Source organism: Marmota flaviventris, chromosome X, assembly GCF_047511675.1.
Source record: "Marmota flaviventris isolate mMarFla1 chromosome X, mMarFla1.hap1, whole genome shotgun sequence".
Lineage (NCBI taxonomy): Eukaryota > Metazoa > Chordata > Mammalia > Rodentia > Sciuridae > Marmota > Marmota flaviventris.
Window position 1 is genome coordinate 103,137,375 of NC_092518.1, and position 16,340 is coordinate 103,153,714.

The following is a 16,340-nucleotide window of genomic DNA, read 5'->3' on the forward strand; positions in this document are numbered from 1 at the left end:
CTGGAGGACACAAGAGAATCAAATAAAAATTCACAATATTTGGATATCACAAAATTGCTACTGTTAAAACTACCATGCCAACTAAAAATAATGTCCTGGGGCTGGGGTTGTAGCTGAGTGGTAGAGTACTTGCCTAGCACGTGTGAGGCACTGGGTTCGATCCTCAGCACCACATAAAACATAAATAAAGATATCGTGTCCATCTATAAGTAAAAAATATTTTTTAAAAAATAACGTCCTTAGAGAATAAAACTTTTAAGTGGGAATTATAAACTTTAGGTTTTATTATATAAGGAAGTAAATGGATTAAGACAAGTTTGGGAACTTGGTTCTGTTTTTCTTTTGCAATACTGGGGACTGGACACAGGGTTGCTTTCCTACCGAGCTACATCCCCAGCCCTTTTTATTTATTTATTTTTTATTTTGAGACAAGGTCTTGCTAAAATGCTGAGGCTGACCTAGAACTTGTGATCCTTCTGCTTCAGCCTCCAGAGTTGTTAGGATTACAGTCATGTGCCACTGTGCTCAGCTCTAGTTTCCTTTTAACTTTAGGAAACTACAGATTTATTAGGCTCAGCAAAATGGATAAATACAAATCCCTTCAAGTTCAGGGGTCATGAATGTTGTTACATGCGACAGCTGTTTAGTTCAGTAGTTGTGGGTTAAAAGTAGACATTTACTTAGAACATACAGAAAAACCTGTGCTCTATACTATGAAATATGACTGCTTTACTTATAAATTCCTTAAAGAAAAACCACTTTAAACTATTATAAGGAGAGAGGGCATTTAAAAATAGCACAGTCTGAATTTACCCATCACCCAGTAACCTAAATTCATCCTATGTACATAATAACAACACAGATCAAACAGTTTCCAACCATAACAAGTCAAAATTTCCATTGCCCCTCCCCTTTTACACTTGTGACCTAACTAAAATTGAACAAAATAAGGGAAGGAAAAATATTATGATCACAATTTTTACTTTAAAAAATGTGATGAAATAAGGGCCTTTTATACAAAGTTAAGAATTAAAATGAATGATAGATATAAAAACATAAACTGAAAGCTTTAACCATGCTTAAAATGAAATCTACCTATTACATAAAGGATAGGGTTAAAAAAGTTTAATATCATTTTATCTACATCTATTTGAAACAACTAAGTTAAAATACTATATTTTTCCCATCAGTACTCTTGACCGTAGTTGACTCTCACTCTTTTTAGATGTTATCTTATCATTAAAGTACCACTTAGAAATACTAATTTATATTGGCATAGCAATAAATTTCCCAAGACTTTATATTTGAGAGAACTTTTTGTTTCTTGCAGTACTGAAGATCAAATTCAGGGCCTTACACATGCCAAGCACCTGCTGCTCTACCACTGAGCTATACCCCCAGCCCCTAAAATAACTATTTTTAAGTAATTTATTAGGAATTCCACCTAATGTTCACATTTTCAATTCAACAAATCCATAGGCTAGTATGCATGTTGGTTTGTTAGTTTTAGAATGGAGGTAGGGACTTAAACCAAAATTACATTAATTCCTGGGCAGACTGTATATTGCATTATACAAGTCAGTTTTCAAATTCCAGATTTTCTTTTTTCAGCAAAGCCTTCATTTTGTTAACAAAAATAGCCTCCTATATAGCTTCTATCAAGTCCATTTATAACACATTCAACACAGAGGAATGATCATTTCCCACAAGTTCAGTGGGATGGGGGAGAGCATCATGTAGAGCCAATAGTAGCACCGAACCATGGCATGTGATTAAGGTTTCTCATCTCACTGATTCTTTCTCTCTATGCCACCTCCCCTAATATAGTAGGATTTCACTCATATTTTGGATTTTTAAACCAGAAAGTTGTAAGTCAATCCAAAATAACCCAAAGAACTTACTAAAGATATATCAATAAGCAGCTTTTTATTGAGGGATTGAAAGAGTTAAATAGAAGGCACAGTAGCACTGTAAAGCTTTTTCAGAGCATAATAATCTTTTTGTGTATATGTATGGAACCCAGGCTTTCTTTTTTGTTATTAAAAATATCTGCTGAGCAGTCGGAAAATCCTCATTTGTCATCCTTTCCTTTGGTCTTTCTGTATACCATCTCTCGAAAACTGGCCAGAATCTTGTTCTCTCTCTTTCGTCTTTCTTCTTGGTTAAAGGATGCAAGGGCTCTCTTCTCATCAGCACTATAGATCTGGTTCTCTTTCCGCAGTCGCACAGCCTCCATTCGGCGATGCCTGGAGATAATTTTATTTTTGGCTTAATTTCTCAGTAATTCTTCTCACAGAATATCCTCATTAATCTTTTCTTAATAATACCATTTTTTTTGGTACCAGGGATGGAACTCAGGGGCGCTTAACCACTGAGCTACATCCCCGACCTTTTTTAATTTTTTATGTTGAGACAGGGCCTTGCTAAGTTGCTGAGGCTGGCTTTGAACTCATGATCCTCCTGCCTCAGCCTCCTGAGCTGCTAGGATTACAGGCATGCCTTACTGCATCCAGCTCTACTAGCAGTATTTAAGAGAGCCTATAGGTCCACATTCATTAAAATGATTAGTATTGTTAGAACTTTCAACTTTTGTCTATCAGATGGGTGTAAAATGGTATTTCATTAAATTCTTGATTTCTATTTCCAATAATAAGAATATCTTTTTAAGTGTATATTGGGCATATGTATTATTTCTTTTGACAAATGCCTGTTTGTGTCATTTTCCTATTTTTCTTTTGTGTTATTTACAGGTATTCTTTAAATTTTCTCAACTATGAGTTGTGTGTATTCTAAGATCATTCCAGTTTGAAACTTGTCTTTTTACTTATTTTAATGCATTGTTTCATGAACACAAATTCTTATTTTTAACCTAGGCAAATTTATCAATATATATTATGGTCAGTAGACTTTTTATTTTCTTTAGAAAATACTTCTTCATCCCAAGGTCTAAAAGATATCTGCTCTTTGAGTCCTTAATCTAGTGGCCCTGCCTTTCATATATGATGATTTAGGGTCTTACTTTCATCTTTTTCCATATGGATAACCATTTTTTTTCTTTTTCCATTTACTAAATAGTTCCCTCTTTTCCACTGATCTGACATGCCATATCTTTCATACACCAAAGTCCCATACACATATGGTTGTCCTTGGGCTCTGTATTTTATTCCAATGAGCAATTTGGTGTTCTCCTGTACTTTCTAAAGTGCTGTAGTTTCCTAAGTTCTCATCTCTGGTAGAGAAAATCTAACCTTCCCTACTCTTCTTCAGAAATGACTTGGCTTTTCTTGGCCTTTTCATCTAATAAATATATTTGAGAACCAGTTTGATAAGTTTCATGAAAAACTGTTTGATTGGAATTTTATCAAATCTATAGATCAATTTGGTAAGAAATGACAACTTTAAAATATTACCTTCCTATCCATGAACATGGCAGCTTTCCACCATTTAGGTCTTATTTAATGTCTCTTAATAATGTTTTCCCTGTAGAGGTTTGGGGCATCTTTTGTTAGATTCATTCCCCAGTCCTTTGTATTCTTTGACACTATTATAAAAGATGTTTCCTTTTTTTATTTTATTACATTCTGTAGTTGCTTTTTGATGGTATATAGAAATGCAATTTACTTGTGTGTAGTAACCTTATATACAACAATTTGTTACACCCTTCTATTACTTATAATTCAACTAAAGATTCTTTGGAATTTTTTATGTAAACATATACTTCACAAAAAATGACTGTGGTATATCATTCTTTCCCATCCTTATGCCTCTGGTTTCTTTTCCTTGTCTTACTGTGCTAGGTCTCTGAAATGATGTTTCACATGTTGGTCCTCAGAATTCCCAAGATTCTGAAGGTGTGCTTTAGGGGTTCTGCAAATATTTGCTTCTAGTGTCATTTCAAAATAGTTATCTACTTTTTTTTACTTTTTAGTTATAGGTGGACACAATATCTTTATTTTTATGTGGTGCTAAGGATTGAACCCAGTGTCTCATGCATGCTAGGCGAGTGCTCTACCTCTGAGCCACAACCCTAGCCCTAGTTATCTACTTTTTAAAGAAGTAAGTTTTAAAGAATCCAAATTTCAATTTGATTTTAGTACTACTGCCCTATTACCTTACTCTCCTTGTTCTTCCTGGTTACTATGCTTTCTTCTCCCTAATTTTGTATTCCTTTCAGCATGCTGAACCTGACATCTTTCAAAATCCTTCTCTGCTATTCATTACCATAAAACTGGGTACATTGACAGCTGGAAGCAAGTTCAAAAACCAAGAAACATTTCTTGTGCAAATGTTTTTCTTACTACTAAAATGCCACATTCCTTGTAGAACTACGATAGATAGTTAAACTTCACTATATCTTCCAGTGGATAAAATATGTATCAAAAAATGAACTAGGAAAGGACACAGGAAATAGTGATTCTTCAAAGTTAGGGTTATAGTTGAGTTTGAGACTAAGTTTTATATAAACTTGGGATGTTAGCTAAGTATGTTTATACCAAAAAGCCAATATCAAACCAATATTTATACTCCAATTTCCAATCACCAAAATATTATTCTTGTAGAAGGAAAAGGAAAAGAGCTAATCATGGAAATTGAATTCAATGCCAAGAACATACCTGCTACCACTCATTACATAACCTGAGCATTCAAATGATGCAATTTCTTCACTTGTCAAGCCAATTTCACCTCTTCGTGGGATACGTTTTCCAGCTTTTACATATTCGGCCATAGCTGCACCTTCACCAGGTAAGAGAGCATGGCCATAGCTACAAAGTAATTCAGAATCAGAAAAGGTCCATTAAAAACCATCTCAATATAATAAAACTAATCGTCTAAAGAGAGCACAAAACATTTTTTTCAAACAACAAGAATGTGCTGAGCAGTAGTGTGCTGGGAAGCCCAATGTGAATTCCTTTAATTAATGAACAATGCACTTTGACCTACATTATTAACTCAGAAACACATACATATTTTAAACAAAAGAACTGATATTAGTGAGTGTAAATTCAGGGTTTATAATTGTGGGTTTATTTATCTCTACAGGTACTGCCATTTCTGCTTCTTCCTCTAGCTCATTCCCTTTCTCTTTTTCCCTTACAAAAAAACCCTAAATGGAGAAATAATATCTCTAAAATTAATATTTTTAGACTTATAACTAATAATAATGCTATTTAGAAACAAGTATCTATTACCTTTGATTCAAAGAGACTTTAAAAGCTATTATCCCTTCATTTAATTCAGTGAATGTTTCTTGCATACCTATTAAACCCAAAGCTTGAAATATAAAAATAATCTTTGTTCTTTTGGAGTTTACATATTAATAAGGATATAATTATAATACATGGTAAAAAATGCCTTCCATAAAAGAATGGAATATGCTGTAAGGATTAAAGTGGGGTAGAAATTACAACTACTTGAAGTATTGGGAATCAGCATATGCTTCCTCTTTTTGAAAAGGGCTTTGAAGGATAAAGATTTTAACAGGAAGAAATTGGGGATAGGGAAGAAAACAGGGCAGGAATAAGAAGCAAAGGCAAGTTGGGGGGAGAAACAAGATGAATAAGGCACAAAAGTGGAAATATGTACTGTAAACAAAGGGAACTTTTAGTAGTCCAGGTCATATGGAACCTGGGGAGTAGAGGGGGATAAGCTTGGCAAGGTAAGTTACAGCCATACTTTTTGAAAGGTACATTAGATATTATAAATACACTGCAACTTACTTCAAAGGTTTGTCATCTTGAGAAGCAAGTGTTTTTGGAGCCTCTGGGCCAATTAAATCAGAGGGTTCTTCAGCCTCTGCATGAAAGATATTCAGAAACACATTCACATTTTGACCAAATGGTTACTTTACTGTTTCATCTGTTTGAGTTAAAGTCTATCAGAAGAACTTACTTGATCGATCCTTCCAGGGATTCTCTAGAAATTCTTCTTGAGAATCCTTAGAACTTGAATCACTAGACTCTTTTCTGTTCTTCTTAGACTTCTTTTTCTTATATTTCTTCCTGTAGGGATTATAATTTGATATAAATTCACTTAATATTCCCATGTTAAAAGACATTTTAATTTTTTAAGTCAGTAATGAAAATGACTTCCAAGCTAATTCAAACTTGTTAGAGAAGTTTAAGTTAAAATTTTTCTAATATTTACCCAAATCATGTTTCACTATTTAAAAAGAGATTAAAGGGAACAATGAAATATAGTTCTTATATTGTAGAAAGACAACAGAAATAAAACAGCTTAAGAACAGCTCTTACCAATTTGAGCACTAATAATATCTTTGTAATGAATTAAAATACATTAAATGTGTTTACATTTTTTGAGCTCATAATACTAAAAAAATCCAATTCATTATTTTAAAAAACAAAGCAATGATAATTGCTATATAAACTATACTTCAGGATATTTAAGTAATTGATGAGGGCAAGCTTCTTTTATAGAATTATTCTACCTAATTAATGAAGAAGGAAAGTCAGAATTAGGCTATCATCATTTTGCAAACCCTAATGAAGTAAAGGATTAGACAATAACAACCAATGGCTGCTCATATAGCAAAAAGAGACAACCAGACATTATTTTGTCTCCTAATGGAAGTAGACAGCATCACCTATGAAGCTGCCCAAATTAAGCTTGTCAAGTCTCTAGATCTATTATTGTATGGGAAATACAGAGGTCAGAAGAGCATGCTGAAGTACACTATACAAATATAATCATTACAATTTATAGACATTATTTGGATTCTGCTTTGAATAAACTGTAGAAAAAACTACTGAGAATGGAGTAATTATTGTTAAATATTTTGGGCATGATAAGAACATTGTGTGTGTGTGTTTTTTTTTTTTTTAAGAATGCTTATCTTTTAGAGAAAGGTGAGCTATTTATGGATGGAATGATATTTGGGATTAGTTTCAAGACAATAGGTGATAGTGCAGACTGCCCATGAGTTGAAAATAATTCAAACTGGGTGATGAGTATATAGGGGAATCATACTGTTTTATATAATTTTATACACATTTTAGCTTTTCCACTAAAACATTATAGAAAAAAACTGACGATCTGTGTTTCTTCTTCTTTTCCTTTTTCTTAGTTTTCTTTGCTCTCCTCTTTGTAACTTCATCTGTAAATTAAAACACATTATAATTAGAAACAATTTTAAATTCTAAAACCCTAATACTTTTGAGTAGATGAAGTCTTATTGCTATACCATTTGATGTTACAGAGAAATTAATTCATACTAGTATTTATTGCAACTTGCCAGAAACTGTACTAGGCACTGGGAACATAAAATTAAAGTCATACTAGGTATAAGGCGATATCGAGTATTATTAATTTCATTGAATGAGATAACAGTTTTGTGTTTAAGTAGAAAGATGTCCTTACTTTTTAAAAATGCATATAGAAATATTTACATCAAAGTATATCTGTAACTTACTTTGACTATCTCAATAAAAGACCCATATGTGATTGTGTTATGCACATGTACAAATATGGCATAATGAGTCCTACTATTCTGTATAATTATAATGCACCAACACAAAAACATATTTGAAGCAATTATGTCAAAAATACTAACAATTGTTAAATTTGGATAAGAATATGGTATTAATTATACTATCAGTCATGCTATTCTCTTTACTTTTCTGAATGTTTATAAAGATTTTCATGATAAAAAAAGGTGAAAATATGGTATTGCGGTACAGAGAATATTTTCTAGTGGCTCAGTGTGATAGAGGAGAGAGATGGGTATAGAGATAAACATAATCCAGAGTGACAGAGGAATCTTGAAATCAGACTGATTTGGGGAGGGTGTTTGAAGAATAGTTAGCTAGGAAAAGGTGACTCTTAAGCTAGTTTAAAAAAATATCAGTTTATTACAAAAGTACTCTATGCCCATGGTTGCTATGAGTGAGTGAAGCTGGAGGAAGGGACAGACTGGTGCTGTAGGCAAAGAGCCCCTCTGTACCAAGTGACAGGGTCAAGAGAAAGAACATGGGATTCTGATCAATCAGGGTCTGAAATTTACCCTGAAGGCTAGGGAAAGCTACTGAAAGATTTTAGGTAGGGGATCGGCATCCTCAGATTTATGCTTTTTTTTTTTGGTTTTATTTTTGTGATGCTGGGGATAGAACCCAAGGCCTTGCACATATTAGGCAAGGGTTCTATCACTGAGCTCTACCCCAGCCCTAGATTTGCACTTTAAGAGAATTCAGTCTTCCAGCAGTAAGGAAGAAAAATGACAATGGGAACCAGGAAACCTGGATAACATCAGAGGAAGAGACACTTGTATATAATGTGTCAACCCCAAAGGAGGCAACTTCTGGTCATATATCAGCCAGGAGAGGGTATAAAAATGTGGCTTTTATACAAATTTACAGAAAATTAGGAAAACAAAAAGGTAAGAATATAATTAGAAAAATAAGATAATATCACACTGTTGAATTTTAACACATTTTAAAAAATATTTTTATTTGTAGATAAACAAAATACCTTTATTTATTTATTTTCATGCGGTGCTGAGGATCAAACCCAGTGCCTCACATGTGCCAGGCAAGCACTCTAACCACTGAGCCACAAAACCAGCTCAAATTGGAACACATTTAAAAATAAATTCGGTTAGTTGATGGAGTGCTTGTCTAATATTTGCAAGGCCCTGAGTTTGATCCCCAGCACCACCAAAAAAATAAAATAAATCGGATAAACAGTAAACTTTTTTTAAAGCCACCTTTTTGGTGGCTTATTGTGAAGTACCACCCCAGATGGGGTACCTTGCAGCCAACCTGAAGGGAGTACTTTATAGCATGACTTTTAAAAAAATTATACAGAGGTGGAGCCCACTGGGCATGCTAATTACACAAAAAGAGCTCTCCCCTGATGGAGCCCTGTATGGTTTCCTTTGGCACCACACATCTTGCAGCCTAACCCCAAGTTGGTTTGGGTTCCCTGTGCTATGCACAACTATGCACAATCAATTTGTAGTCAGTTAGTTTACATTTGAATCCCAAATGTGACCTTGGGTGTGGTACTTATTACCTGCTCTGTGCCTCCATTTCCTCATCTATTAGATGCTATTGTGTGGACTAAATAGCAGTAATGAATATAAAGCACACAGCAGGATGCCTACATAAAATCAAGGAGCATTCAGAAACTTTTGGCTATTATTATTTAACAACGTCCTTCTAAATAAATTTTAAGAAAAAAAAGAACTACTTTTGAAGAAAGGCTTGCAGAATGATGTTGGTTTGCTTACCACTGGAGTCTGTTTCAGAATCAGAGTCACTGTCACTATCTTCAGAATATTTCTTGTGTTTTCTTTTAGATGATTTTTTCTTTCTCTTTTTCTTAGACTTTTCTTTTGAATGACTAGACTTCTTCTTTTTCTTCTTTTCATCTGTAGGAAACACAAATTAAAAAAAACTAATTTCCTAAGAAGTATTTCTAAACATCAATTTTATTGTTTTTGAAATACTGAAAAGGAATAGATGATTGGCAATCTGAATAAAAGCAAAGTCCAATGTTCAACTACTTATAAACTTACTTTTTAAAAATATTTTTTAGTGTTGATGGACCTTTATTTTATTCATTTATTTATATGTGGTGCTGAGAATGGAACCCAGTGCCTCACCCGTGCTAGGCAAGTGTTCTACCACTGAGCCACAACTCCAGCCCCCCTAAACTTACTTTTTAAAATCAATTAAAGGGACTGGGGTTGTGGCTCAGTGGTAGAGCACTCGCCTAGCATGTGCGAGGCCCTGGGTTCGATCCTCAGCACCACATAAAAGTAAATAAACAAAATAAATGTATTGTGTACAAATAAAAAATAAATATTAAAAAAATAAAATCAATTAAAAAGTTCTATATTTAAAAAATACCTTCTGAACTAGATGCTGAAGTAGTGCTTTTCTTTGGCTCTTCATCCTCTACTGGTGTATGTTCATCAGAGCTAATTTAAAGAAAATGGTTGTAAGAATTAGAAAAGTGATGAAATATGGACCATAGCAGTATTAAACAGAGCCTTAAAATTTTCAGTAACAACACTGATTGCCTAAGAACCATAAAAGTAAGCACAGGACCATTTTTGTAAGAGCATATTTCAAGGGTCTACTACCTTCATAATAAAAAAATTCTTGCATTTCCATCATTCTACAGAGTTTATAAAGTGTTATTCAAACAAAACACAGAAAAATCTACAATTTCAGAAGAAACCACAGGGAAAAAGGAACAGAAACCATAAGGAAAGATTAAAGAACCTGGAGATAGGCTATGGAAAGACTTCAGGATTGTTTTTTGGGGGGGGTGGGGGCGGGGAGGGGGTGATGGGTACTGGGGATTGAACTCAGGCGCACTCAACCACTGAGCCAGATCTCCAGCCCTGTTTTGAATTTTATTTAGAGACAGGGTCTCACTGAGTTGCTTAGGGCCTCGCTTTTGTTGGGGCTGGCTTTGAACTTATGATCCTGCCTCAGCCTCCTGAGCATGTGCCACTGTGCCTGGAGACTTTAGGATTTTATTCTTACCTTTTTTGTCTTTTGGAAAGCTAAGGATAGAATCCAGGGCCTCAAGCATGCTAGGCAAACACTCTACCACTAAGCTACCTTCCCTGCCCCAGGATTTTATTCAAAGTGTGCAAAGGATATATGATGAAGCAACAACTGTTCTGTCTCCCCACAGCAGGAAGAACCTAATAAACTAGTTTAAAGAGATTTCATTCATTTGCAGAGAATTCTGAAAGTGAGAATTAATAAAATCTTATAATAGTTCAGAAGAAGAGTTTCCACATCATATAATCTTTTCCTCTGAAAATAAAACCTGGAATAATTTAGGAATTGTCTAGAAAATTATTTCTAGAGTTTTTTCCAACTCTAATTCTCTGAGTTCAGGTTCTTTAAGCTTTCTCCAAAGGTATCTATAAGAACAAGTTTCAAGCTATGTGTGGAGGTGCACAAATGCAATTCCAGGTACTAGGGAGGCTGAGACAGGAGGATCACAATTTTGAGGCCAGCCTCAGCAACTTAGCAAGACCCTGACTCAAAATAAAAAATAAAAAGGGCTGAGGATGTAGCTCAGTGATAGAGTGCTCTGGGTTCAATCCCTAGTACCCCATCTAGCCCTCAAGTTTCAGATAATAATGCTTTTCATCCTGCCACAAATTATAGGTTTACCTGTCAGGCAATTTTAATTGTCTCAATTCAAATTAAAGTAGACAAAGAAATACAGAAGAGGGAAGAAAAAACTTACGAGTAGTACCAAAAGAAACAAAATAAGGGGAAAAAGCATCATACCTTCAGATAGTATTGGATATAGGAAAATCAGCTGAACAAATCCATACTAATATATTCATTTTTTAAATTTGTTTGTTTTAGTTGTAGATGGACACAATACCATTATTTTATTTATTTATTTTTATGTGGTGCCAAGGATCGAACCCAGTGTCTTGCACATGCAAGGCAGGTGCTCTACCACTGAGCCACAACCCAGCCCTCATTTTTTAATATTTATTTTTTTAGTTGTAGGTGGACACAATATCTTTATTTCATTTTTATGTGGTGCTGAGGATCAAACCCAGTGCCTCAAGTGTGCTAGGCAAGCACTCTTACCACTGAGCCACAACCCAGCCCAGTATATTCATTTTCATTTTTTTTCTTTCTTTTTTGATGTTCATTTTTAAAGAAATTTCTTTGTAATGCTATAAACTGCCATGCAATCTGAAACTGGGTTAGTGGAGAATAATAATTCAAAATAATGTATATTAACATTGAACCTTTCTAGGGGCTGGGGTTGTGGCTCAGTGGTAGAGTGCTTGCCTAGCATGTGTGAGGTACTGGGTTCGATTCTCAGCACCACATATAAATAAATAAATTCATAAAGTTCCATCAATAACTAATAAAATTTTTTTTAAAAAATTGAACCTTTCTATAAATAGGAAATTAGATGCATGGATTACAATTTAAACAGAACAATTAGCATGCTAAAGTCCACTAGCAACATGTTTAATCCTTAGATATGTTCTGTTTTTATTTTTATTTATTTGTTTATTGTTTGGTACTAGGAATTTAATCCAGAGGCACTTTACCATTGAGCTATATCCCCAACCCCCACCTTTCTTTAAATTTTGAGACAGGGTCTCACTAAGTTGCTTAGGGCCTGGCTAAATTGCTGAGGCTAGCCTCAGAGTTGCAATCCCCCTGTCTCAGCCTCCTGAGTCACTGGGATTAAGGCATATGCCACAGTGCCCAGCTTGTTCTACATTTTTAAGACGTAGGAGTAAAATAGCACAAATCACAAGAAAATAAAAAAAAAAAAAAACCTGAGATGTAAAGTTCTTTGCTTAACCATAATGTTCACAGAGCTGGGCGTAGTGGTGCACACCTGTAATCCCAGCACCCTGAGGCTGAGTTGGGAGGATCATGAATTCAAGGTCAGCCTCAGCAATTTAGCAAGGTCCTAAGCAACTCAGCAAGACCCTATCTCTGAATAAAATATAAAAAAGGGCTGGGGACATGGCTCAGTGGTTAAGCACCCCTGGGTTCAATCTCTGGTATTAAAAAAAAAAGTTCACAATAGAACAGGATTTAAATTAATATTATAACATATTTTTAAATCACTTACTCAGGTTCAGGATTCTTTGGAGAAAGTCCCCATACTTCAGGAGCTCCTAATTCTCCAATCCTCTCTCTCTCACTTAATCTCCTAGAGGATATAAACATTTAAATTATAACTTATGGATGGATTATTTCCTAAATGTACAATCAAATTCAACAAGAGTCCAGTTAAATCCTATTTTCCCAATGTTTTATTATACTTTTTCTTTTTAGAGCCAGGGTCTCCCTATTTTGCTCAGATTAGCCTCAAACTACTAGGGTCGAGTGATCCTTCTACCTCAGCCTCATAGGCTTCTGAGACTATAGGAGCCTGCCATCACACCTGACTTTCCTTATGTTTTAAAGTTAATAAAAACCTGGTTTAAGTGGAAATTAATCACATAGGAGTTGATGTTCTCGTAATACTATCAAATGGTACAAACTACAGATAGCCTCAGTGCCTGGATAAGAAACAATAGCTTGGGAGACTGTCCAGGGCATCCCTATGCCAAGTGCATGGCACAGCTTCTAATTGATCACTTCATTGTAATATGTGACAGAATGTTTTACATTTTGAAATAACTTTGTTCATGCATGATTAAAAAAGAAGTCTCTTTTGATTTAGTCAAACCTTCAGTTTTCAGGAAGCTAAGAATTAATAAAGAAAATAAAAATGAAGAATTAGAAATAGAAAATAAAGGGAGTTCTGAAAATAAAAGAAAAAATTATTTGGCAAATATTATACTCAATGAGATGTCAGGTTTGTTCCCTCAGTTTTCCCTTTAGCTCCTTTTTGGAAAAGGAGTACATTCTCTGTTCTTTGGAGGACACTAAAATTGTTTAATTATTTTGCTTTATGATGTTTGTGATTTATTCTGTTTTAATTTTTGCTATTTTTCATAAACTGAAAAAAAAAAACCCTAAGGCTCAGTTCCTCAAAGTTTAGCTGTTTTAGATTCCATTTGTTTTTAATAATCCTTCAAAATAAACATAATTGGTTTGAATTTTTTACTTCTTTATTCAGGGGAAAAGATATAGCTATATAGAGTCAGTCTCAAAGGGTTTGCCACTTTGAAGAAACAGCCCCAAAGGGGCCATACTTGTAACTGTATTTAGAATACACAACTATAGGGGAAAGAATGCTGTCAGACTCTGAAGAACATAAAGTCCTGTTCTTATACCTGTTGCCATCTGGCTTCATCTGCACTGTTAAGACAAATTATTTATCTTCTAAATGTACAAATGCAAATTTCACTTAAGCATGGGGCTGGGGTTGTACCTTGGTGGTACAGCGCCTGCCTAGCACATGTGAGGCACTGGGTTTTATCCTCAGCACCACACAAAAATAAATAAATAAATAGATGTATTTTGCTCATCTATAACTAAAATTAAAAAAAAAAAAAACTTAAGCAGTTCTGATATTTTTTGGTGAGGATTCACCAGCAAGAAGCCATTTGCTGATATATATACATTCCATGTATGTATTATATGTCAAAATGCATTCTACTGTCATGTATGACTAAAAATAAATAAATAAATAAAAATTTAAAAAAAAGAAGCCATTTGCTTTTTGAGTGATATATTCTATGGATACTTTTCTGAACAATTTAACTTGGGTAGGTCTTTTAACCTAATTCAGGACTGTTTTTATTTTCTGCTTCCATGCATGAGGCACTAATAGCTAACAGTTATGGGATATTTATTATGTTCCAGGCACTAAATTATTACAACCTTAAAAGACATGGTACTAATTTTATCTACCCCCATACCCTCACCCTGCTTTTTTTTTTTTTACAATACTCAGGATGGAACCCAGGGCCTCAAGTATGTTCAGTGAACACTCTACCATTGAGCTATATCCCAGCCTCAGCATCTTTATAATGGTGAAGAAATGACGTTCACAGAGGTTAAATTAACTTTCACAAGGCTGCACTGCTATTAGGTGGATAACAAAGGTTTCAAGCAGTCTGATTCTGGAGCCTGTCCTTCTCATCACTATACTTTATTAGTTCCCACTGCTGGAAGAAAAAGAATCATGAAGCCATCTCCCAACTGTTGGAACTTTAACTTGCCCCTCAATGCCTGTAATACTTTCAAACGTCTCGTTTCTTAAACACATAGTGCATGGCTTAGTACAATGCCCAACACGTAATGTTTAATAAATATTAGATATTGTGAGTCACACAGCAATGATTCTAAGCCTCTTCCTCTTCCTTAAACCAGGCACTTTCCCACTCCAATATTCATTCTTATTAGAGGAGACCCAATCTCACCTTGACATCATTTTTCACCAACAAGATTGAGACCACTTACCCAGATCTTTCTTAAGGTAACTACATCTACAGCTAAGCAGATCACTTCCCCCACATTCATGTAATTATCTTGTGCAATATAAATCCTTAATTTCAACTCTTTCCAATTCCGTACAAAACATTTCCATTGATATATTCCGTTATCTCAAACTTGTCTGTTTCTCCACTCAAGCAATGATTGATTGCATGTCGAATTCTGGAACCAACAGAATAGTGATCCTTCTTTCCATGAATTCAGTTTGTGAGAAATAAAATCATGCTCACGACTGATAATGACACAGCCAAGTAAATGCTATAATTCCGGTAGATCTGAGGCTCTTGGAGACGTCTGCTAACAAGCCAGGAGCGGGTAAGGGGACAGCGATAAAATAGGGCGCTGTATAAAGGGACCCGCCGACAAGTGAAAATATATGGGAAATAAAGGCAGAATACAAGGTTGCCGTGAGTGGAATGAAGAAAGGGACGAAAATGGGTGCAAGACAGGTAGAACGAAATGCGAATAGTCAGAAACACAATGAACGATAAATCGGACTCGAAAGGTGAGGGGGCTCATACAAGAAAAGATGCGGCGAGCTCACTCACTTCTGCCGCAGGCTCTCTTCCCTCTCCTTGTCCAGAAGGCTAGGCCACGGCTTGTCGCTCCCGTAGGGGCGTGAGTAGCTTCCATAATACGTGGACGAGGAGGCAGAAGCAAAAGGGGTGTTCCGTGGCGCAGAGGGCCGCTCTCGAGAGCGCGAACGCGAGCGCGAGCGGTACGACTGGTTTCGGGAACCTTGGCTGAGACCACCCAGCTGATGACTTAGGCCATTCTTGTCACCAGACCGAGAACAAGAACGCGAGCGAGACCGGCGACACCGCGGGGAGCGGGAAGATTTGCTGGGTTTGGGGCTCTTCGACGAACTGCGGCGTCTTCCTCCGGAGCCAGAGGCCTCCCGCTCAGGGCTGCGCGAACTGGACACTGGAGCCATTACCGCAGCTGTGCCCCCGAAGCTGAGGGCCAAGGGGGCGCTCTTGTGACCCCGGGATGATTCCCGGTTGCCTTGGCTCCCACAGCTCGCCGCCGAGCAACCTCCCAAACCTGAAGAAACCTTGGAAACAGTTCCGGGTACGTCAGCAAATACCTTCCCCAGACCTAAGGGCTCCTCCCAACCGGAAGGGGCAGGTACCAGTATAAATAAGCCGGTCTGGAAACTGGGTCCGCGCATTTGTTCAGTTCCGACAGAGGTTCAGCAAATCTAAGGCGCGTAGGAGATCAAGTCCTTTCTCAGATTCGAACTTGAAATACCTGAAGAGAAGGTCCACGGAACACAGGATATGTTTCACTGAGTAACCATGTGAACAACACACAATTCTGCATGTGTTTCGTGTGCTTTCTCTGTATAATTATATAGACATGTATATGTATATGAATGTATGTACTTTATGCATATATACATATATATATATATATATATAT

The 16,340-nt window shown here is 35.8% G+C and overlaps 1 protein-coding gene across 1 annotated transcript; it reads right to left on the reverse strand.

The window, feature by feature from the left end:
- Positions 1-1,909: 1,909 nt before the first annotated feature.
- On the reverse strand, positions 1,910-15,983 carry Nkap (NFKB activating protein). The gene is made up of 9 exons (XM_027931042.2): positions 15,467-15,983; positions 12,601-12,681; positions 9,864-9,934; positions 9,242-9,382; positions 7,048-7,111; positions 5,890-5,999; positions 5,718-5,793; positions 4,614-4,763; positions 1,910-2,246 (listed from the first exon to the last, which is right to left on the reverse strand). Exons 1-9 carry the CDS (start codon positions 15,850-15,852, stop codon positions 2,072-2,074), a joined length of 1,254 nt encoding a protein of 417 aa, XP_027786843.1. The 5' UTR covers positions 15,853-15,983; the 3' UTR covers positions 1,910-2,071.
- Between the last annotated feature and the right edge of the window lie 357 nt (positions 15,984-16,340).

Bases quoted from the DNA above. Each gene is read 5' to 3' on its own strand.
- Nkap (XM_027931042.2), bottom strand. From the start codon at position 15,852: ATGGCTCCAGTGTCCAGTTCGCGCAGCCCTGAGCGGGAGGCCTCTGGC. The intron at 9,935-12,600 runs GTAAGTGATTTA...TCTTTAAATTAG, and splicing joins CCAAAGAATCCTGAACCTGA to CTCTGATGAACATACACCAG. The intron at 9,383-9,863 runs GTATTTTTTAAA...TGTTTCCTACAG, and splicing joins TTCAGCATCTAGTTCAGAAG to ATGAAAAGAAGAAAAAGAAG.